Source organism: Opisthocomus hoazin, chromosome Z, assembly GCF_030867145.1.
Source record: "Opisthocomus hoazin isolate bOpiHoa1 chromosome Z, bOpiHoa1.hap1, whole genome shotgun sequence".
Classification (NCBI taxonomy): domain Eukaryota; kingdom Metazoa; phylum Chordata; class Aves; order Opisthocomiformes; family Opisthocomidae; genus Opisthocomus; species Opisthocomus hoazin.
The window spans coordinates 55,698,974-55,721,187 of NC_134454.1; the positions used below are offsets into that span (position 1 = coordinate 55,698,974).

Sequence of the window (22,214 nt, forward strand, 5' to 3'; positions counted from 1 at the left end):
GTAGGAACACAGTGTCTTGGGATGAGCATCTTCACAGAATCACAGAATGGTAGGGGTTGGAAGGGACCTCTGTGGATCATCTAGTCCAACCCCCCTGCCAAAGCAGCGTCACCTACAGCAGGCTGCACAGGACCTCGTCCAGGCAGGTCTTGAATATCTCCAGAGAAGGAGAATCCACAACATCTCTGGTCAACCTGTTCCAGTGCTCTGTCACCCTCAGAGTGAAGAAGTTCTTCCTCATGTTCAGCTGGAACTTCCTATGCTTCAATCTGTGCCCATTGCCCCTTGTCCTGTCACTGGGCACCACTGAAAAGAGTCTGGCCCCATCCTCTTGACACTTACCCTACAGATATTTATAGGCATTTAGAAGATCCCCTGTCAGCCTTCTCTTCTTCAGGCTGAACAAGCCCAGCTCCCTCAGCCTTTCCTCGTAGGGGAGATGCTCCAGTCCCCTCACCACCCTCGTAGCCCTCCGCTGGACTCTCTCCAGTAGCTCTTCATCTTTCTTGAACTAGGGAGCCCAGAACTGGACTCAGTACTCCAGATGGGGTCTCACTAGGGCAGTGTAGAGGGGAAGGAGAACCTCCCTTGACCTGCTGGCCACACTCCTCTTGATGCACCCCAGGATGCCATTGGCCTTCTTGGCAGCCACGGCACACTGCTGGCTCGTGGTCAACTTGTCATCCACCAGGACACCCAGGTCCCTCTCCGCAGAGCTGCTCTCCAGCAGGTCTGCCCCAAGCCTGTACTGGTGCATGAGGTTGTTCCTCCCGAGGTGCAGGACCCTGCACTTGCCCTTGCTGAATTTCATCAGGTTCCTCTGCGCCCAACTCTCCAGCCTGTCCAGGTCTCACTGAATGGCAGCACAGCCTTCCGGTGTATCTACCACTCCTCCCCGTTTTGTGTCATCAGCAAATGTGCTGAGGGTACACTCTGTCTCCTCATCCAGGTCATTGATGAAGAAGTTGAACAAGACTGGGCCGAGTACTGACCCCTGAGGGACACCACTAGTTACAGGCCTCCAACTAGACTCAGTGCCACTGACGACAACCCTCTGAGCTCTGCCATTTAGCCAGTTCTCAATCCACCTCACTGACCATTCCTCCACCCCACACTTCCTGAGCTTGCCTATAAGACAGTGTTGAAAGCCTTGCTGAAGTTGAGGTAGACAACATCCACTGCTCTCCCCTCACCTACCCAGCCAGTCATGCCATCATAGGAAGCTATCAGATTGGTCAAGCATGATTTCCCCTTGGTGAATCCATGTTGACTACTCCTGATAACCTTCTCTTCCTCCACTTGCTTAATGATGACCTCAAGAATGAGCTGCTGCATCATCTTTCCTGGAATGGAGGTGATGCTGACCGCCCTGTAGTTCCCTGGGTCCTCCTTCTTGCCCTTGTTGAAGACTGGAGTGACACTGGCTTTTCTCAAGTCCTCGGGCACCTCTCCTGTCCTCCAGGACCTTCCAAAGATGATGGAGAGTGGCTCAGCAATGACGTCCGCCAGCTCCCTCAGCACTCGTGGGTGCACTCCATCGGGGCCCATGGACTTGTAGGTGTCCAGATTGTTTAAATAATCTCTCACACAGTCCTCCTTGACCAAGGGAAGGTCATCCTTTCTGCAGACTTCCTTTATTACCTCCGGGGCCTGGGATTCCTGCGGGCCTGCCTTGGCAATGAAGACTGAAGCAAAGGTGGCATTCAGTAACTCTGCCTTCTCTGCATGCTCTGTCACCAGGGCACCCACCTCATTCAGCAGCGACCCCACATTGTCCCTAGCCTTCCTTTTGCTGCTGATGTAGTTGAAGAAGCCCTTCTTGTTGTTTTTGACATCCCTTGCCAGATTGAATTCCAGGTGGACCTTAGCCTTCCTCATTGCATCCCTGCTCTGACCACATTCCTGTATTCTTCCCAAGAGGCCTGTCCCTCTTTCCACATTCCATAGACCTTTCTCTTCCATCTGAGCTCTGCTAGAAGCTCCTTGCTCATCTGTGTGGGTCTCCTGCCTCCCTTTCTAGATTTCTTTCTCAGGGGTATGCACCGCTCCTGAGCATGGAGGAAGTGATGTTTAAACACCTCTCTTGGACCCCCCTACCTTCTAGAGCCCTGACCCACGGGATTCCTCCAAGTAGGTCCCTGAAGAGGCCAAAGTTAGCTTTCCTGAAGTCCAAGTTTTGATCCTACTTATCGCCCTGCTTCCTCCATGCAGGTTCCTGAACTTCGCCATTTCATGGTCACTGCAGCCAAGGGTACCCATAACCTTCACATCCCCAACCAGTCCCTCTTTGTTCGTTAGTACAGGGTCCAGCAGAGCGTCTCTGCTTGTTGGCTCCTCCACTATTTGCATCAGAAAATTATCATCTCTGTAGGAACCTCCTGGACTGCATGTGCCTGGCTGTATGATCTTCCCAGCTGATGTCAGGGTGGTTGAAGTCCCCCATGAGAACCAGGGCCTGTGACTGTGAGGCTGCTTGCAGCTGCCTATAGAAGGCCTCATCAACCTCCTCCTCCTGGTCAGGTGGCCTGTAGTGCACACCGACAACAGCGTCGCCCTTATGAGCCTGTCCCTTAATTCTGACCCATAAGCTCTCGGCTCATTCTTCATCTGCCCCCAGGCCAAGCTGAATGCATTCCAGTTGCTCCCTCACATACAGAGCAACTCCACCACCTCCCCTTGTTGGCCTGTCTTTCCGGAAGAGTGTGTAGCCATCCATTACAGCATTCCAGTCACGCGAGTTGTCCCACCATGTCTCCGTGATTGCAATGAGATCATGGCCCTTCAATCGCACACAGATCTCTTAATTCTTCCTGCTTATTGCCCATGCTGCATGCATTAGTGTACAGACATTTCAGGGACGAACTCGAGCATGCTGGTTTCCCTGCAGGGGTGCAAGAGGATCTGCCATGTCCGTGCCCACCCTTAAGGTTGTCAGTCTTTTGCTTCTGAGCTTGGGACACAGCTGAGGAGTATTTGTCCCTGCTCTGATTAGCCACCCTTAATCCCCAGCCAGACGGGATGGCTTGAGCATTGTGACTTTGCCCCCCGCCCCCCAAGTCTTTCAATTTAAAGCCCTCCACACCAGGAGGTGTTCTTTAAGCTCACCTTGTTGTTTAAGGTTATGGCTGAGTAAATACTCTGAACCAAGTGGAACTCCAGGCAGTCAGACTTCATAGCTTGATACTGTTACCTTTTATATCATCAATCTGTCTATAAAGAATTTTTGGAAAAGCGCAGACTGAATTTTATTCAAAAATATACCAAACAACCTCTTCATACTTGGAATAATGTGCAGCCTCTCTACAGTTTTGTTACGTGTGATCAATAAAGTGAAAAAAATCTGCTTTAGCTAGGCAAAATTATTTGGTTTTCTTAGTAATAAAATGATATACATTTTTTTCCAATTTTCAGATTATCTGAATATTTCCAATTCTGTATAAAAGTTATCCTAAAATACGCTTTGATTATAATGTATATTTACCACTGTATCCCAGGTACTTCAGGTTTGCTGTTTAAAATCAGTTGTGTGCTAACTGATTCACATTTGACTGACTTTGCATTGTGGCATCTAGCTTTAATATTGTGCCTGTTTCTTTGGATTTGCAAGTGGGTACAGCTCACCTGCTAACCATGATCAGACATGTCTTAAAAGATAATCTAGCTGCGTTTTTGTTGTTTCTCTCAGAATGGGAGGTATTCCAGCTAAAAGCCATAAAGGAGAAAAGCTGCTTCTATTTATGGGTATTATTGATATTCTCCAGTCTTATAGGTGAGTTGAATTTCAAGTTTTTATTGAATAAGCTATTCTGAATGTACTTACAATGTGGAAATTTTATAAAGCAATTCTGATTTTGTTTTATGTGATTAGGTTAATGAAGAAGCTGGAACATTCTTGGAAAGCTCTGGTTTATGATGGGGTAAGTAGATTTTATTATTTTTTTGAACTGCTGCTGCTTTAGCTAATGGAATTTTACCTTAGGTTGACCAGGAAGGACCTACCTCCGGTACATTTGTAGTCAACCATCACCATGTGGTTTGCGCTGTTACTGAAATCTTTTACGTCCTTTTCCCAGTACAGGCTCTGATTTGATTTGCTGATCTTTCAAAAAGCAACTAAAATTATCGGCTTGTCCATATAACTTACACAAGACAATGGCCACTTAGCAGGACATCGATGAATCTGTAACTGAAAAATGTACATATTGTGAAAAAAAGCATTTCAAATGCTGTGAAGATTTTGCAGGATATGCCTGTATAATTCGTAACTCATAATTTCATAAATGAAATACTTAAAGTTCTTGAAGAATTGAGCTTTAAAAAGGAAAAACTTGTTAGGATTCACTTGTTTTGAGTATGCTTGAAATGTGCCATATAGTTTAACTGAGGTGTCCAGCTTCTTTCTTGACAATTTACTTGTAGTTTACTTACGGAAAATGTGACTGAGACCATTTTCAATCTTGTAGGACACTGTTTCAGTTCACCGACCAAGTTTTTATGCTGACAGATTTTTAAAGTTTATGAGTACCAGAGTTTTCAAGAAAGTTCAAGGTAAGAAAGTTGTGACTTTAAATCTTGTGGATATTTGTATAATGATTACTTTAAAATGTTCCTGTCTTGGCAATAAAAGAATCCTTTCTTCAACATCATGTAGCACTTACGTTGCCAGAAGTTGAATTTCGTCACTGGAGTTAATGGGATTGTACTCTAGTAGCAAAATTACAGAGAATTATTTGCTATGTATTTTTTGTCACATCAGGGGCATCTGAAGGTAAAACAGGTTCCCTTATATTAGCATTGATGTAAATTTTGTGATCTAATGATATGTCCAGTCCTGCATTTGTTACTCATAGGAACACATCCATTGATTTTATTTTATTTAATTTCAAAAGTAAAGATTGTTTACATACCACCTCCAGCATGTTTGAAAAGGTAGGCATTCTTCCTTTTTGATACAGATTTTTTCTGTGCTTTATCAAGGGAAAAAATCAGAAGCTGGATATTAATTAAGTCTTTTGTCTTTGTCAGTATCACCTGTTTCCCCCTTCATTTCTCCTTCCTTGATCCTTTAATTCATTCTCAAGGGTAAAATAGATATTGTTACTACCTTCGTACAGGGTGTGGTGGGTTGACCCTGGCTGGATGCCAGGTGCCCACCAAGCTGCTCTCACTCCCTCTTCTCAACTGAACAGGGGGTGAAAAATAGAACAGAAGGTGCATGGGTCGAGATAAGGACAAGGAGAGGTCACTCACCAGTTACTAATCACGGGCAAAACAGACTTGATGTGGGAAAATTAATTCAATTTATTACCAATCAAAATAGAGTAGGGTAATGAGAAATAAAACCAAATCTTAAAAACACCCTTGCCTCACCCCTCCCTGCTTCCCAGGCTCAACTTCACTCCAGATTTTCTCTACCTCCTCCCCCTAAGTGGCACAGGGGGATGGGGAATGGGGGTTATGGTCAGTTCACCACGTGTTTCTGTTGCTCCTTCCTCCGCGCTCTTCCCCTGCTCCAGCGTAGGGTCCCTCCCACAGGAGACAGTTCTCCACAAACTTCTCCAACAGGAGTCCTTCCCACAGGCTGCAGTTCTTCATGAACTGCCCCAGCATGGGTCCCTCCCACAGGGTGCAGTGCTTGAGGAACAGACTGCTCCAGTGTGGGTCACCCATGGGTCACAAGCCCTGCCAGCAAACCTCCTCTGGCATGGGCTCCTATCTCCATGGGTCCACAGGTCCTGGCAGGAGCCTGCTCATGTGCAGGCTCTCCATGGGGTCACTGCCTCCTTCGGGCATCTCCCTGCTCCAGCGTGGGGTCCTCCACGGGCTACAAGTGGATATCTGCTCCTCCATGGACCTCCATGGGCTGCAGCGGAATAGCCTGCCTTACCATGGTCTTCACCATGGGCTGCAGGGGAATCTCTGCTGTAGTGCCTGGAGCACCTCCTCCCCCTTTTTCACTGACCTTGGTTGTCATCACTGACCTTGCAGTTGTCCAACAACTGCAGAGTTGTTTCTCTCACATGTTGTCACTCCTCTCACCTGCTGCAGTTGCCCATGGTTTTTTTTTTGTTTTTTCCTTCTTAAATACGTTAGTACAGAGGCACTACCTCCATCGCAGATGGGCTCAGCCTTGGCCAGTGTTGGGTACGTCTTGGAGCCGGTTCGCATTGGCTGTGTCAGACACAGGGGAAGCTTCTGGCAGCTTCTCACAGAAGCCACCCCTGCAGCCGCCCCACTACCAAAACCTTGCCACTCAAACCCAGTAGACGGGACAAAGAAAAAAAGCCAAGAGAAACCCACAATCACTACAACGGGACGTCACTACCAAGAGTTGTCCAAAGGCTTAAGCTTAAGTCTTGCAGCAATAATTTAACTATTGATTGTCACTTCTTTCAAATAAAATGAAATCATTTCTGTAAATTAAAGTAGACCCTGAAACTGTAGATCATCTTAAGGCATTGGGGATGGTGAGTAAAATGATCCTACATATGTGAGTTCTTCCTGTATGTTGTGGTTTAACCCTGGTGGGCAATGGAGCCCCACACAGATGATCACTCACTCCCCTCCCTGTGGGGTGGGGGAGAGATTTGGAAGGGTAAAAGTGAGAAAACTCTTGGATTGAGATAAAGACGGTTTAATAGGGAAAGCAAAAATTGTATGTGCAAGCAAAGTGAAGTATGGAATTCATCCACTATCCGTCAGCAGGCAGTTGTTTAGCCATCTCCAGGAAAGCAGGGATTCATTATGCGTAGTGTTTACTTGGGAAGAGAAGTGCCATAACCGTGAACATTTTCCCCTTGCTTCTGTTGATCCCATCTGTTATTGCTGAGCATGACGTCGTGTGGTCTGGGGTGTCCCTTTTGTCGGTTGGGGTCAGCTGTCCCAGCCGTGTCCCCTCACAGCTTCGTGTGCACCCCCAGCCTGCTCGCTGGTGGGGAGGTGTGAGGCGGCCTTGATGCTCTATTAGCACAGCTCAGCAGTAACTAAAACCTTGGTATGCTATCAACACTGTTTTCATCACAAATCCAAGACACAGCACCACAGAGCTACTACAAAGAAAATTAATTCTGTCCCAGCCAAAACTGTGCACTGTACCTTCCAGAGAGTCCAAATACTGCAGTAACTACCATGTAGGCATATGAAGTTAGATTTCAGCAAAAATACTGGAGGAATAGCTACCATGTTTTGTTTCTTGATTCCAAACTGAAAAGACCAAATTAATGTTTCTTTAGTCATGTAGAGTGAGCAGTATAGATATTTTATCATAATCCACGTGCAGCTATGAAGCAAAACAACAGAATTTGAAGTATTAAGGAACAGAATTATTTTCAGACTTGATGCATTTAGACTGAATTTGAAAATTAATGGGGAAAAATTAGCTATCATTCAAGAATACATATCTTGAATTTAAGTTCATATGTTCTTATCTACCTTGAATTATAGTTCCTTCAGGTGTGATTAAGTATATTCTTATTGCACAATCAGAAAACCCCCCAAAGTTTAGAGAGTCTGCTTCTTCTATCAAAAGTTCAGATCGGGTTTTATTTTCACTAAAATTTCTACCACTGGAAGTCAGTATTTTTCACAGTATGATGGCCTTTGTTACTCTGCATTTTGTCTAAAGATAATATCACTTTTCTGAAGACCAGTATCCAGCTGTTCTTGGAAAGAATAAAATTATTTGGAGTGAGCATGTGAAACTCTGACCCTGTCCATGAAAACCAATGTTAGAGGCATGGCAGACTAGAAAAATATACACGATTAAGTCTAAAAGGGCAAGAAAGAAGAGGGAAAACTGATAACTAAGAGCAACAAGAAAAGAGAAGTTTAGGTGATAAGTGCTTTGTGAAATTACAAAATAAGAAGAAAAAGAATAGGATAGGCTGATGAAAGGAGAACGCGGAGAGTAGCTGAACTAAAAACAAATAAAAAATATTTTAAGTGGAGTGAAGGAGTCTTTAGAAGAAAAAGAGAACTTGAATTAACCCTAATTAGTGATTCCCTATATGCATGATATTTTCCTGAATAACTGTCACAACATAAGACTCTTGGAGAGTCTTATAAATATTTATGAATTGATGGATAATTTGTGTATGAGTTAGTCATGCTACTGAAAGGACATTCAGTTTGAAGTACCACAATTACAGAGAAAGATGGTGATGACTGCCGAGATGCAGTCAGTGTCCTTGCAGTGAGGAGGGCTGTAGGGAAGAACTGATAAATAAGCCAGCAAGGCAAAGATGATTGCGTGGGGTTCGCTGTGGCCTGGGCTGCTTTTTGGGGAAAAGCTGTTCTGGTCATCTGAGCGATGAGGAGATTTTCCAACAATTACGGGAAGTGGTATGAAACTTTATTATAAGACATACAGATCAGCTGGTTTAAATAGTTTGCATCCATGCTAACTTACGTCTTTACTGCCAAATTATTTTTTAAATCTGTGGAGGTGCTGTTGCATTCTTTTTTTTCCAGGAAGAGAAGGGATATATCTGCTTAGCCTCTAGGAAACAGTGTTTCACAGGAGTATTGAGCATATGGCATTGTGTTGAACTGGTGGTAGGTGTTTTGTAAATACCTTTTTGACCAGTGTTATGCTGGTCTCTTAGTGTTGTTACTAGTTATCTGGAGTGAGAAACAAGTCTATGTGGATAAAGGTAGAAAAAAATACAAATGAAGTATGGAGCTAAATGAGATTTAATGAAACAAGAATGACTACAAATGAAACAAGAATGACTACAAATATTAGTGCAAATTAACAACTTAAGGTGTTAAACGTTAAATCCTTCAGAAAAGGACGATTAATATAAAATAAAAGAATCTGATGTAATGTGACAAAATATGAAGCAAAATTCAGCTGAAAGGAGGAAGAAGCCTCCTGAGACTCAGATCTCTTAAACCGTGGAATAATTTGCCAGAGAACTGATGGGAGATCTGCTGTCTGAGACAATACTCAAAGGAACTCCTCTGCACTGATAGACAGTAAGGAGTAGACAACTTGATACTTCTGTCTGCTGGACAAAAGATATGTCTCGTGCAGCCATATATGTTTCCTGAATATATGAGTCCTTTTTTTTCCAGTTCTTTCTAGTTCTGAGTGCTAGATTTATGTCAGCACAAGAGGCAACCCATTGTGTATTTGAAAACTACAATGTACAATTAAGGACATCATGCTTAATTTTCTCTCTAGGCTTAATTTGTCTGTCTCATTTTTCCAGGCAATTAACCTGTCTTAATATCCCACTCTTACTGATCTGCTCTGCATACAAGGCTATTAATCTACTTTTATACAGATTAATGGTTCAAATCCATTATCATTCTTTTGTAAAATAAAGAATTGGGAGTCTTCCTGTCTTCAGGAACATTGTTTCTAAACTTCAGGTTAACCATTTCAGTTTGAACTCAAGCTGTGTTCTGAATGTGTGCTTTTTTTTCCTTAGTGCACAGAACAAGCCCCCATAAATAACAATAAAAACATAATAAGCAGATTCAGCCTTGGACAGAGGCTAGCTCAACAGCTATCTACTGTGTCATTTTGTAATGATATCCTGGAGCTATGCATCTGATTCTCTTTTTCAGTCTTCAGCCAAGTGGCTTCGATGCTTTTAATCTCAATTTTGTAGCAGAGCACAATATGACCTGTTGCAGTGCATCTGAAGTAACCTTGCAGGCAATGCGTGGAGGTCAGCAGCTGGCAACTGAAAAACAGAAAATGAACTGGCTGGCATCTTTCTGGAGAACTACAAGTGGGGGTCATGGTTCAGTAGTAATGGCAATGGTCAGTTCATAGAGTTTCACCCAAAATGTGATTGTAAGTAGGGAGGCCCTGGTAAGAATTATAAGGGGGATGCTCATACCTGAGTGTACAAGCCATCAACGTTTTGGAAGTGTTTCTTTTACCCAAAGATGATGTTTGACATGTGTCACTGATTTGGAAATTCTGCAGTAGCACATACATCATTATATAGCAGCAGTTCATAGCCCAAGGAAATGATCATAACCTCTCAGAATACTCCAAACGTCTTTTCAGTTTTCCTGTCTTCTGTTTTTTTCTGTATTATTGTGTCTCTGATGACATGGGTTGATACTCAACAGGAGATTTATAACTTAATGATGTTTAAGTTGATTGACTTGATTTTTTCTGTCTTATGAGCAGTAAGAAACCCCAGAAAAAGACAGAAGTACTTCACTCACAGATGAAATTATAATGACTTTGGCTTTAGTTTTAATATAGTATTTGGTAAGTGGGTTTGTATGAGGATGTGTTCTTCGTCTGTATTCAGCAACTGTAGCTTTATAGATGGCTTGCTTTTCTATGTGCTGTTAAAGATGTACAGGGAGATAAGATTACATCATTCAACACCTATGTTCATTTGGTAATGCAGCTTTAAAGTCTTCACCTTCAAAGAAACAGTGCAATTCCATCACAGCCCTAAAGGCAACATCACAAGAAATAGTATGTGCCATTAGCCAGGAGTGGAAGGATGAAAAGCATGGCATTCTTACTGAAGGACAAAGCTATGCCAGCCTTGATGATGAAGGTAATGTCTTCAAAATCAACAGCCTAAATAAAATTTTTAAAGGAATTTAGTATAAGCTCTAGAAGCCCTATAACTAGAATTTTTCCAATCTCACTGATCTTTCAAAACTTCAGAGTCAGATTATTCTCACAGAGAGAGTTGTTAGTCATATTTTGCAGAATGGAGCTTCAGGAGCAAAAGGAAGTCAGAATCAAGGTTATAGTATGACGTAAATCTTTTCGATTTCAGAGGATCCTGAAAAAATATATCCAGCCCAGGTGTCAGATTAAGGCCGGAGCCAGTGCTTTTCTTTTCACTGACTTTTAAACAAATGCGTCACATGAAGTGTTATGAAGCTCAGTTCATTGTTCCCAGAGTCTTTTTGGAGATATGTAGACTTTGCTCCTTTCAGAGCTTGTCTGCAGCCCAGGCTCAAAGGAGAAGCAGCTGCCTAATCCCATCTGAAAACTGGGCCCTGGTATGAGTCTCATGATTTAGAAGAATTCATCAGATATTCATACCACTGTTTAATATTTGGCTTCGGGGTTGCTCTGTATTCTGCTGAATGTACTGGCTAGCAGCTGAAATTCGCCCTGTAACACAAAAAAGCGTGAGTTTGGGCACGTGAATATTATGATCTCATCACTTCAAACGTATTAAGAAGCTTCAGGAAGCTGTTGAGAGCACTACATGACTCCATATACTTGCATAAAGATTCTTGGATTAAATTTGAAATGTAATTTGTTAATGTTGTTCGTTCTTTTTCTGTGTGCAGTACTAGGTTCACGCCACCGGCCAGATCTAGTGCCGAGCACTCCATCTCTGTTTGAAGCAGCTTCCTTGGCAACCACAATTTCTTCTTCTTCCTTGAATGTAGATGAGCATTGTCAATGTGACCAACCTGTGCTCTATTCTAGCAGGTAAATGCTGTTTATGTGGTAGAGGGTTCCCCACCATTTTGCTGGAAGTCTGACGATGAGTGCAATGGAAAGGGTATCTGCAAAATAAAAAGCAGAAGGGGCAAGTGTCTCTGTAGCTCAGTCTTGAGCCTCTCCAGTGAAAGAAGAGTGCCATAAGCCCACAGGATTTGTTATGTTATTTGTTTGTTATTATGTGTATTATGATTGGGGTCACAAAATAGAAAGCATAAATACAGCAAAAATGTTATAGTATACTTTGAAATTTTTGTCATACTCCAAAACAAAACTGGGAATTAATAACTTGCTTAGGCCTTGGTCTGTGCTTTCCATAAAGTAATTGCAGAGAAAAGCTATGAGTAAGTCCATGGTATTTTCCTGTAAAGATACTCCAAAATATTTCTAAAATAAATAACTTTTTAGCAGTTCTACACTTTGATTTTATGTTTAGACTTCTTTACTCTCCAGTTGTGATTCAGTCAATTAAATAACCTAAAATGTAGTACATGTTGTCAGTTATGCAATTACCCTGCACATCCTTATCTTACAAAACCAGATTGGAACTGTAATGTCTGCAGTCCAGGCTGGCATCCTTTCAATTCATCAGCACAACAGCACCCATTCTCTAACACAGTAGATCTTGCACCAGCATTTATAGATGTGTGGCTCTCTCCATGTCTTGTGTCAAAACAAATGACCTTGCCCTGTAGCCAGATCTGCCACGGGGGATGACCAGCTAATCCTTGCTCGTCGAGATGTATCGCCTTCAGCTAAGGCTCTGTGGCAATTTTTTCTCCTAACCAAGTACTGGTTGATGTCACAGTCTCAGTATGGATGATTCACAAGGGTTAGCTTCCCTGTCATAACTAGCACCTTTCTTTTAGGATTTAAGAAAGCTGCTAAGCATGCTCAGTGTTAAACTAATTTCCCCAAGATGGTTCTGGGCACTTGCAGTTTTGTTCCTACTTCTGCTTTCTGCATCAGCGCAGGGAGGCCTTTTCCTCTTCATAGCCCTAAATAATATATCCAGCTGAAGTTTTGATTATGTTTTTATGGTACATTGGAGGAACTTCAGTTCTCCCATGAGAAAAGCTGACGGAAAAACCCATGCTACAGTGATGCATTGAGTTGTCGATGTCTTAGATTTTTCTCGCTGGAGTTCTGCTTTTGAGTGTTACAAAATTATGTGATGCAGGACTCATCACTGCCATTTGTCACTGATAGACAGAAAGTCTGGAGCAATCTTTGAAACAAAGTCTGAATGAATGATTTGTTTACAATTGTGAGCCTGCTTTCAGTCTTTAAATGTCTAATTGACTGACTTTCTGCTTTGAGTTATTTAATAGAATTACAGTTTGGCACCTTCTTCATCAGGCTTTTTTCTGCTCATTCCAAGTGTCCTGGCACAAAGTAGAGAGCACACGAATTTCCTTGTAACCAGTCAGAAATCTCTGGTTTAGGATAATAAACAAAGATAACCCTGTGTGCATAGTAATAATATGGTATCTGTAGAGCTCCTTGACTCCTGTCAATGCTAACGAGTAGTATGTGCTCATACCAGTCAGAAGACAGATGCTGTTATTTGCCATATTAAAAAGAGAGCAGTAATACTTTTGGATACCTTGATGCACATGCCACATTTTTAATTTTGTTTTTTTTTCGGAATTACCCTCTGTTTCTGTCAACCATGAATGCAGTCATTCTCCAAGGAGAGGAAAATGGCATTGTGTATGAGAAAGGAGCTCAGCACTCATGGTAGGAAGCGAGGAACTGCTGCCAATGTGGTTGAGCAGGCAGAGGTGACTTGCTGAGCCAGAGCCAGCTGCTGAGGCTGTATTAAGTGAGAAGGGTTTATGTAGACCTGGCTTGGTACAAATTAGTGTAACTGATTGGTAGATAATGTAGAGCAACATTTAGGGACTTGTGATTAAAGTAAAAAAGAGAGACTGAGCAGCAGTCATAAACATTAACCTTATTAGGAGTGTTTTTCCAGACTGCTAGCTGATTGTTTTTCAGCAAGTTATTCCTCAGTCCTTGAAGAGTTAGACGAAACTCCAGGTGTTACCCAGGCAGTGTGAAGAGGAACCTGTGAAAGTAGTGAATGAAGGAGTAGTGGGGAGAGGAAAATGGCTTTCTTTCTCAGCACAAAAGCAGCTTTATCTAAAAAAGGGAAGTAAAAAGGAGAAAACAGACAAACATGACATATGTTGTTCAGCAAATGTAGGCTTTCTTGTTTGTCAGAAGACAGCTGGTTTCTGTTCTATGAAGCTGTTTCTCAGTCAAGTAGTTCTTTCATAAGCAATGTCAAGTATTCATTTAGCAAGAGAACAGAACTGACAATGTATTGCTTCTATTAAAATTTTCAAAGATTTTCCACTCCTCCTCAAGTAGGTTTATATTTGGTGCAGAGATATTTTAGTACCTAAAAGGTCTGCTTTCCACTAGAATATATGTTTAATTTTGAGTCCAAATACACTTCTTTGAAAGGGTTTATTTGCTTTATCTTAGGGAATGTAATACTTAAATATTTATATCAGGGATTATTTTTATGGCAGAAGTGATAACAGATTTTTTTCCTCCTCCAGGTAAAACTTTACCTGGAGGAAACTTCAAGGACTGAGGAATAAAACTTTCCTGATAAGTACCGATGAATTAAATTAAATATGACAAATCCAGATGTTATGAGCAGTATGACTGTTGTCTCAGTTGGCATTGCTTTTACAATTTTAAAGAGCTAAAGGAGGTTAATGCCTTTGCAGGTGCTTCTGGAAATGTTTTGAACAGCAGTTTCGAGATATGACAGATAGTCTCTTTCCGGTGTGTCTTTCAGCAGGTTTCATGGGTTCCAGTCACAAACTCAAACAAAATCCCATGATGCGTAAAGGGGTACTTCACCTGTCTGTCTTCAGAGCAATGCTAAGATACTGCGAGTTATATAACGAGGATGGCTGAATTCTTCTGCTATGTTTGAGTTTGGGAAAATAATCTGTGTGAAACCTAATTCTTGTTTCTCTTCATGTGTTCTGTACCTCCTTTCTGTAAGATGCATATGTAGTATGGACTTCTGCCTTCTCTTTCCTCTTGTTTCTGCTTTTCTGTGTATTTTTCAATTGTTTCTTTGCCTTACCTTCGCATTGCTGTTTTTCAGTGCGGACCACTTGAAATTTTGTAAGTCTTTGAGAGGTTGTAGGTTTTTTTCTCTTACACAGTCAAAAGCTTTCTGAAATGTCCAAACTTTGAACTGAAATGTTCTATGACTTGACATTCTGTCAAACAACCTTTCAAAGACAGCTTAGAAAACAAAAGTAAAATCTTCTGGTGTTTTTCAGTGGAAGGGAGTTGTAGGTGTTAGTTTTCCTGTTGTAAGGAATACTGAATCACACCTTTTGCCAGTCTGGTATTCTATGCAAACAAGCTTTTGTGTGGTAAGTTTAAATATTCTGTCTGTCCACCCACCACCCTTAGCTTCTGAAGCCTAGACAAATTTGTCTCGATCTGAATCAAAGAGGATTAACGTAATACAAGCTTCATGCAGCTGGGTGGAGGAAAAAGGCTTGAATGCTTTAATGCTAGGAACAGACGCACTGAGACACTGGGGGGATCCCCATGGGAAAGAAAGAAAAATTTGACTATGATTGAAACAACGTGTAATTGTGGCTTAAATAAAAGCAAGGCTTTCCCAGTTCTCCTGTGATGGACTTGCCTTTTTTTTTTTTTTTTTTTAATTAAAAACCAAGATAAAACAGAGTGCTTTAGCAATAGGAGGGCAACAGCACAGTTGATGACACCCATAGTGATTGATCATTACTGAATGGGAGAAAGTAACTGAAAATGTGGGGGCTTGCATGGCTTTCTTTCTTTTTCAGTCTGAAAATTAAGGATGAGAACTTGGTGCACTGTTGAAATTTACAAAACCTCTGTTCCATTGAAGTGTGCTTTCTGATATACCATGTATATAGGGATTTCTCTTGTTCTGTCTTGTGCCCGCCCAGTTTGTCTTTGCCCACCAAAAAGTCTGCACTAAAGCTGGTGATCAATACAGCTATGATGATGCTGTTGAAGAACCTGTTTTTTGAACTTTTAGTTACCAGCTGCTGACAGCATGTGTGTTGCTATTATAAGATTGATTACAAGATTTTTTTTTTTTTTTTTTTTTTTTTTTTACTCTTTTATGCAGAAATTCCATGTACATGCCAGTTTCAGCTCAATTATTTAGTTTGGTGTGCTGGTAGAAGCTATATTTTGTGGTATCTGAAGAGCTTTGTGTGCTTTAAGGTGTGCTGTCATTTTTTTTGCTTCACGTTATAGGATTACAGCGGTCGTAGTTAATAACATATCTAAGTGCTAATGCATAATATCTAAAAGTGTTCAGGGGGACTTAATCAAATAAACAATTTGTCTTTATTTGCTTATCCCTTATGCTCTGTTGGAACAAGAGTGTGACAAGGTTAACACAGCAAGAAACTTAAAAAAAGCAGATTGAGAATACTGGTTTAAAGAGCTTAACACTTCTACCCGCTGTCCTGAAAAAGCATCAAAAAAGCATTGTTGAAAAGACTAATATATATTTCATTTAGTATTACAGTTTGATATTTTCTTAAAGATACATGCTTGCATTAGAAGAAAACAGTGCCATCTAGTCCCCATCCTCTGGTGGTGTTGGAAGTTGATATTTGGCTTTATTGTAGTTGGTTTATGAAGTGTTTGTGGAAATAGAAGAGACAATCTTTCTTGGCATGTAAATGCTTTTGCTGGACATGTATCAAAACATAAAATTTCAGTCTCTGACTTCAAATGTGAAGTGTAAAGCAAATCTAGATCATGCATCCGTTTCATTAATTTACTGAGGTATGTCTAAATTTCAATGGTTTAAGCCTCACACATATACCTAGTGTTATGACCTCTATCTTGTGGAGTTCATGTTCTTAAGAAAGATTAGCCTGAAATTTGCTTTTCTGACTAGCTTTTCACTGAAGTCTAGGTTGTAATATGAGTTACTTTCATAGCCGGAGGAATACTGACCTAGCAGGAGTATTTCCTTAATGAAAGTGCGTAAGATAGGCAAATATTTTGCAAAGCAGAGGTTCTGTCCCTTGAGCGGATCAGTGCTGTCCCAAAAGGCAAAGGCCAGTGTCCCTGACAATGGAAGAAGGACTTAACGAAGACGAAAGAACTAGTCCTGTGAACAGAAGTTCTTCTGTCTGCTTTGAGCAAGTGATCCAGTACAGTATTTTGTGATTAGCCTTGAGTGATCCTTTAATTTCACCTGTTCCTACTCCAAGCCTATAGATATATATTGATATGTAAAAGGTACATAATATTTTCAGAAAAGTAGCCTGTGTGATTTCATAGATGACTATATTTCCTGTCACAAAAGTTCATCCTCTCACAAACTCTCTAGAAAAGAGTTGGTAACCACCGCTGTGTAACTCAACAAGATATTAAGAAAACATAATAATTAGTAGAATCAAGAGCAGTAAATAAATATAGCACCCTGTTAATGTCATACCTGTTTAATTTATTTTTTGCTCAAAGGTCACTGCCTAGAAGTTTTTAATAAAGTTCTGGTGAGTAAGAAGAGATGTTACCCTGTGCTTCTGAGTCTTTCCTCAATTCTAGTGCTATATAGGTAGGCAGCCTCAACGCAGAGTGAGAGGACTTTGCTGTGCTCCAAGGTTCATTTCGCTTTCATGACTGAGGGACCCTTCTTTTGTAAAATGTTCACAAGGTGGCTCCACCCATTCAGAAAAATAAATAGCTCCTGAAAAATTGATGTTCTGTTTGCAGCAGGCCAATGTAGATCTGAGGTTCTGCCAGTACTTGTGACGCTACCTGACCTTATCATCAAGTAATTGAGATTAGCAATTGTTTAGGGAATGGACATTGGTACCTCTGTGGAAGGAATATTAGCTTAAGAATCCATCCTTCACCAGCAAGTATATATCTGACTTTTTTAATGGATTTTTTTTTAATCTCAATGCTGTAAGTGTAAAAACAGCAGTATATATCTGAAAGCAGTGAATCTTCCCATAATTTGCACCGAATCGCAGTATTATCAAATACACAATGTTGCTTCATACTTTGGTGCTCTGTACTGTCTTCCCTTGAGACATGCTACCATATCATAAGCTAGTCTGCAGAATTATCATAAATTTCATCAACATCATTTTAAAGAGTTATAATTTTCATGTTTCCTAATTCGGTGAGATCCTTTGCATCCTGATGCTGGATGAACAGAGTGACATAATTTGACACTGCGGTCTGAACAGTGTGGTTTGTTTTGTTTTTCTTTTTGGTACATTTGAAAAGCAGCCCCTTAACGTTGCTGTGAGCTTTCTTGTGAAGACCTCTGCATAGGCACTGAAGTAGGAATGCCTCTGAATTACTAAATTAATTGGATCTAATCCCATTCAGTTGTTGATGCCCTGGTTGCAGCACTTTTTGTTGTAATTTTTCTTTTAACAGAGCCCTATAAATACTGTGTTTTCATTCACAGAAAAACAGAAGTTTTATAAATTATTTAGCTAAAGTTTCTGGAAGCAACTTGGTTGCTGAGAAGTAGAAAGAAAACCTACCTTTTTTTTTTTAATTTGGAACTTAAAATTATTGTCCAGTTAAAGACACAGATATGCGTGTGAAACTCCAGTGGTAATAGTAGTTATTTAATACATAAGCAAATGTTTCCTTGACTGAACTTGTCCCTCTGTATGCTGGTTTTCGTATTCCATACTCATCCTTGCACGTCTAATTTAATTTCCGTAATTTTTTCTGGTGAGGAGGATCCAGAGCAGCTTCTCAGAACAGACTTCATGTGTGGATCCCCCCAAGGGCTGATACACATTGACATGTACCTTTCAGTGGATTTGGCTGTTACTACTCAGTATTTTGTAATCTAGACTGAGTTCCTGAATTCTGATTGCTTACACCATCTCTTTTCAACTACATGCGTATGTCAGGTGCAAAAATGACAGGTCTTAGGAATTTAATTGGCACCTGCAAAGGAGTATAGGTTTGACCATCATGAAATTAATGTGCTTACTGTGATACTTACAGATTCATGTGTCATGGTTTGCCATTAGCGTGAGTGTAGTGGCGCAAACTCACTGTCAAGACTCCTTCACTTAAGCGGCATTTAGAAGATCAGTCATGTCTACTGTTTTGATGGTCTAGTTTTGATGTTTGTCACCAGTGTTAGTGAAATACTACAAGGGAGTTTTACTGTGTTTGACCTATTTTTTTTTTCGGGCACACATGTAATTTATAAAAATGAAATGCAAGGTTGGGTTTTAGAGCTGATATAATATTTCTACATTGTAAGCATTAGACTAATTAATGCATTTAGTTCAACAGGTCCACAAATACCTGTTGTCCCTGTTCACTTTTGTATGTATGCAGGACAGATTGTTTGCAGTAGTTGGTATTGAGTTGTACCTTAGAACAGTAGTTTACTGCTCATTTATCCTGCAAGATGTTTTTCTGAATAGCCTGTATGCGCAGAGATTTTAAAGATCAAAACTCATGATACAATGAGCTGATGATAATTTTTTCAAAAGCTTGTATAAGAGTTTTCAAACACATTGCATGTTGCAAATGCACTGCTGTTTAGGGGATAAATATTCTGTGGGGTATGCTACAGCAAAGCATATTTGACATCCAAAGATAGGCATCAAAGCCTGCTTTTATTACAAGTCGTCACAATGGAGGGGACACAGTGGCTTATTCTAATTTGTGGCTGTTGCATTTTGGCACGAACTGAAAGAAGCTGATAATTATATTCGTACAAGAGCTCTTCTTCACACTGCAGGAGAAAAAAAATGCCAACCAAACAAAACCAAAATACAGCCTGAAATTCTGCTTCGGTCAGTTGTTACTACCTGGCACTGTTTCTGCCGTTTTTCAGAGGCTGTGCAATGACTTAGAAAGGAGACTGAAGAGTTCTACCTTTCCTGCAGGTTGCCTGGCAGGTAACCACATGATGAGGCATATTTGGTTTTCCATGAAGAAAACAGAAGTCTTTTATTTCTAAAGTTGCCACTTCAGTTTAGTACAAATAAATTATGAAGGAGAGAAATAGTAATTAAAATTTGGGAAGGTTTGAAGGACACTAGTCTTTTGATTATTTTGTTAATTATTATTACTATTTATTATTATTATTTTACATAATCCTGCCTGCTTATGCTAGTTGCTGGGCAAAGTGTAATTTTTTTCCTTTATTCCTTAGAAACTTAATAGGACCTTACATATATCATCTTTAGATTAAAATGTGTAAAAGTTACACTGTTCTACATATCTGCAGAAAATAGGTCTAATTTAAGGGTTCCTACTGAAGATCTTGTGCCCAGTACCCCATTTTTCTTATTTGCAAGTAGCAATCCCTAACTAGCTTTAACTTTTGAGCTAATTTGAGTGAGGGTTTTTTTTGCATCTTATGTCCAAGAGAGCATTTTAGAAGGACTTTGGAAAATAAGGGTTTTATTTTATATTTTTACTCAAAAGGAAGATAACTTGAGCCTAGGTTATGATTAAATATGTTGAAATGTGCTGATTTAGAAGGTCAAAGTATGGCTCTTCTCCTCACTTCAGCAAAAGGACAGAATATTTAGTGCTTCTTAAAATAGTATCCACAGTAACACTAACGATGAGACCTTAAAGAAAAAAAGCTTCTTGCTTTTCCCTGTTTTCATAGGAAAATTGGAAATCTTGTTCTTATGCAAATCTTCATGTAGTTCATAGTCACTTAGCCAGATGGGATGCATGTTCTTCATGCTGTCATTGCAAGGTAAGTACAACAAACACAATGATTGTCGTACTCTGCCCTGTAAATGATTTCTAACTAAGCAGCTGTAACTAAGAAGGTGTTATTACCTATAAGCAGTATACTGCAGCTGCAACAGAGTTCAGCTCCTGGCAAAAGTGGCTGCTTTCGTACTGGTACTAGCGTGGGCTCCAGATGCAAACTAACATGGGAATGACTTGTAATTTTCATTTTCTCCTTTATACATGTTATGGATTAGCTTTCCAAAGTGAACAGTTCCTGTTCTTTTAAATAGAGAAAAACATCCAGCTATTGAACTTAAGGTATATGAAAGAAAGCTCTGTCTTGCATGAGTTTTCCTACACTTCTTTTAGTGAACAGTTCTTCATGCGGGAGATCAGTCTTCCTTACTTGTAGAGTTTAACTCTGATTATTCAGTGTGAAAGTCATGGCAGCAAGGAGATGGCTATCTACAAAAAAGTTGGATCTTTCATTGTACAAAAAAAGGTGGACTGGCATCTGTGTCATTTCATTTCCTTCTTTCATGCTGGTTTTGTTCAAGGGACTTTAGTCGCTGCTGGTTTTCTATACGTAAGATTACTATATCTTTTTACTTTCTTCTGCCCCTTTTCTCCCTTTTCTTTCTGTATGTTAATATATGCATGTTACATATTATTTGTTTCTGTATATTAGACCTCTTTTTTAGGACGTTCATTAATAAATAACCAAATTGTGGCATTTACAGGATTTCCTCTTTGACTTCTTTTAACATGCTGGTTTTGTTTCAGACCTCTTTTTCTGCCTGTGTATTGCTGTAACAGGTAGGGAAAAAAAGGAGACACACTCCAAAGGGCAGATGGCATTGTCTTTATGTTATAGGTAAAACCAGTAGTTTAACAATCCCAGGACCGAGTGCTGAACTCACATTGCTATTGTTTGCTATCCACAGCAGGCTGTGAAGCAACATAGATTATAATTAAACAGGCAGATCAAAAGAAGTGCAGTGCCTTCTAATGGAAAAGTAGAGAAGAGAGGAAGAAAAGTAACTGTCACAGTAAGCTAGTAAACTCAGCTGAAATAATAGGAAGACTAGGTGTTAGTCTTCTGATAAGTGAAAGATAAAAGATGCCACTGGTGCGAACTGGAGAATCCTCACCTTGTCTTGAGTACGGGTACCAAAGATTTTCTGAAAGTGTAAGTTAAAGATAACAGTAGTAAAGGTGACAGTGATGTGGCTTGATATGTATATAAAAGGAATAATTATTCAATTTTTTTTGCTTTTAAACCTGACCTGATACAGGAATACACTGTGGCCTGCCCGACTTGCTTTACAGTTCGTAATGCAGAACGCTGTTTTCCAGAAGGAAGGGTTGACCGCTGGGTTTGCATATGTTTATAGCAGTAGTAGCTGCTCACTGCGCATTCATCTTGTGTCACGTGGCTTTCATATATGGGCATCTGAACATTCAGAGGCCTGAACTGTGCGATAGCAGAGATCAAAATTCTGCAAGCAAAAGTGACTCTCTGCCCCGGCTCCCCCTCCCCTTTTGCCAACAGCAGCATCTTTAACGCCGGAGTTTATTCTGTGGAATTCTGTGTTTTCTAATACGACATGAGAGTGACTGATCATTCATTATTTTGTTGAGCACTTGAATTTGTTTTCTATTTTGCACTCTAGCTTTGCCCTTTCTGAAATTATACCCCATCTGAAGCATACTCAGACTATGAAGTAGTAGTGCAAAGGGAGGGGGAAATTAGTCATTTCTGGACCGATGGCTGTAACCATGTTTTCATACCCAGTTATAATGCAGAATTGTTTGCTTTTCACCTTGTGTCTGAATAGATAAGAGCTTTTAAAATACGTCTCTGCAAAACTGACAGTTGAGTTTTCACGGCAGCCTGGAGTCTGTTAGTTTTGGCAACAAGTGAGGATGGGTGATAATGGACACCATTAAATGATGATGAATGCCATTAAAACACTTTGAGAGTTTCGGCTTTGTGGTTCCAAGGGTGTTAACAAAACAAAAG

General features: G+C 40.5%; 1 protein-coding gene across 6 annotated transcripts in view; it reads left to right on the forward strand.

Moving 5' to 3' along the window:
• Positions 1–22,214, forward strand: part of PIP5K1B (phosphatidylinositol-4-phosphate 5-kinase type 1 beta) — a 139,947-nt gene that overhangs the window by 98,833 nt on the left and 18,900 nt on the right. For all 6 annotated transcript variants that reach the window (XM_075411083.1, XM_075411084.1, XM_075411085.1 and 3 more), the window contains 5 exons: positions 3,686–3,769; positions 3,869–3,917; positions 4,464–4,548; positions 10,380–10,535; positions 11,290–11,434. In XM_075411083.1, coding sequence (XP_075267198.1) covers positions 3,686–3,769; positions 3,869–3,917; positions 4,464–4,548; positions 10,380–10,535; positions 11,290–11,434 — 519 coding nt within the window. The remainder of the gene's footprint in view (positions 1–3,685; positions 3,770–3,868; positions 3,918–4,463; positions 4,549–10,379; positions 10,536–11,289; positions 11,435–22,214) is intronic.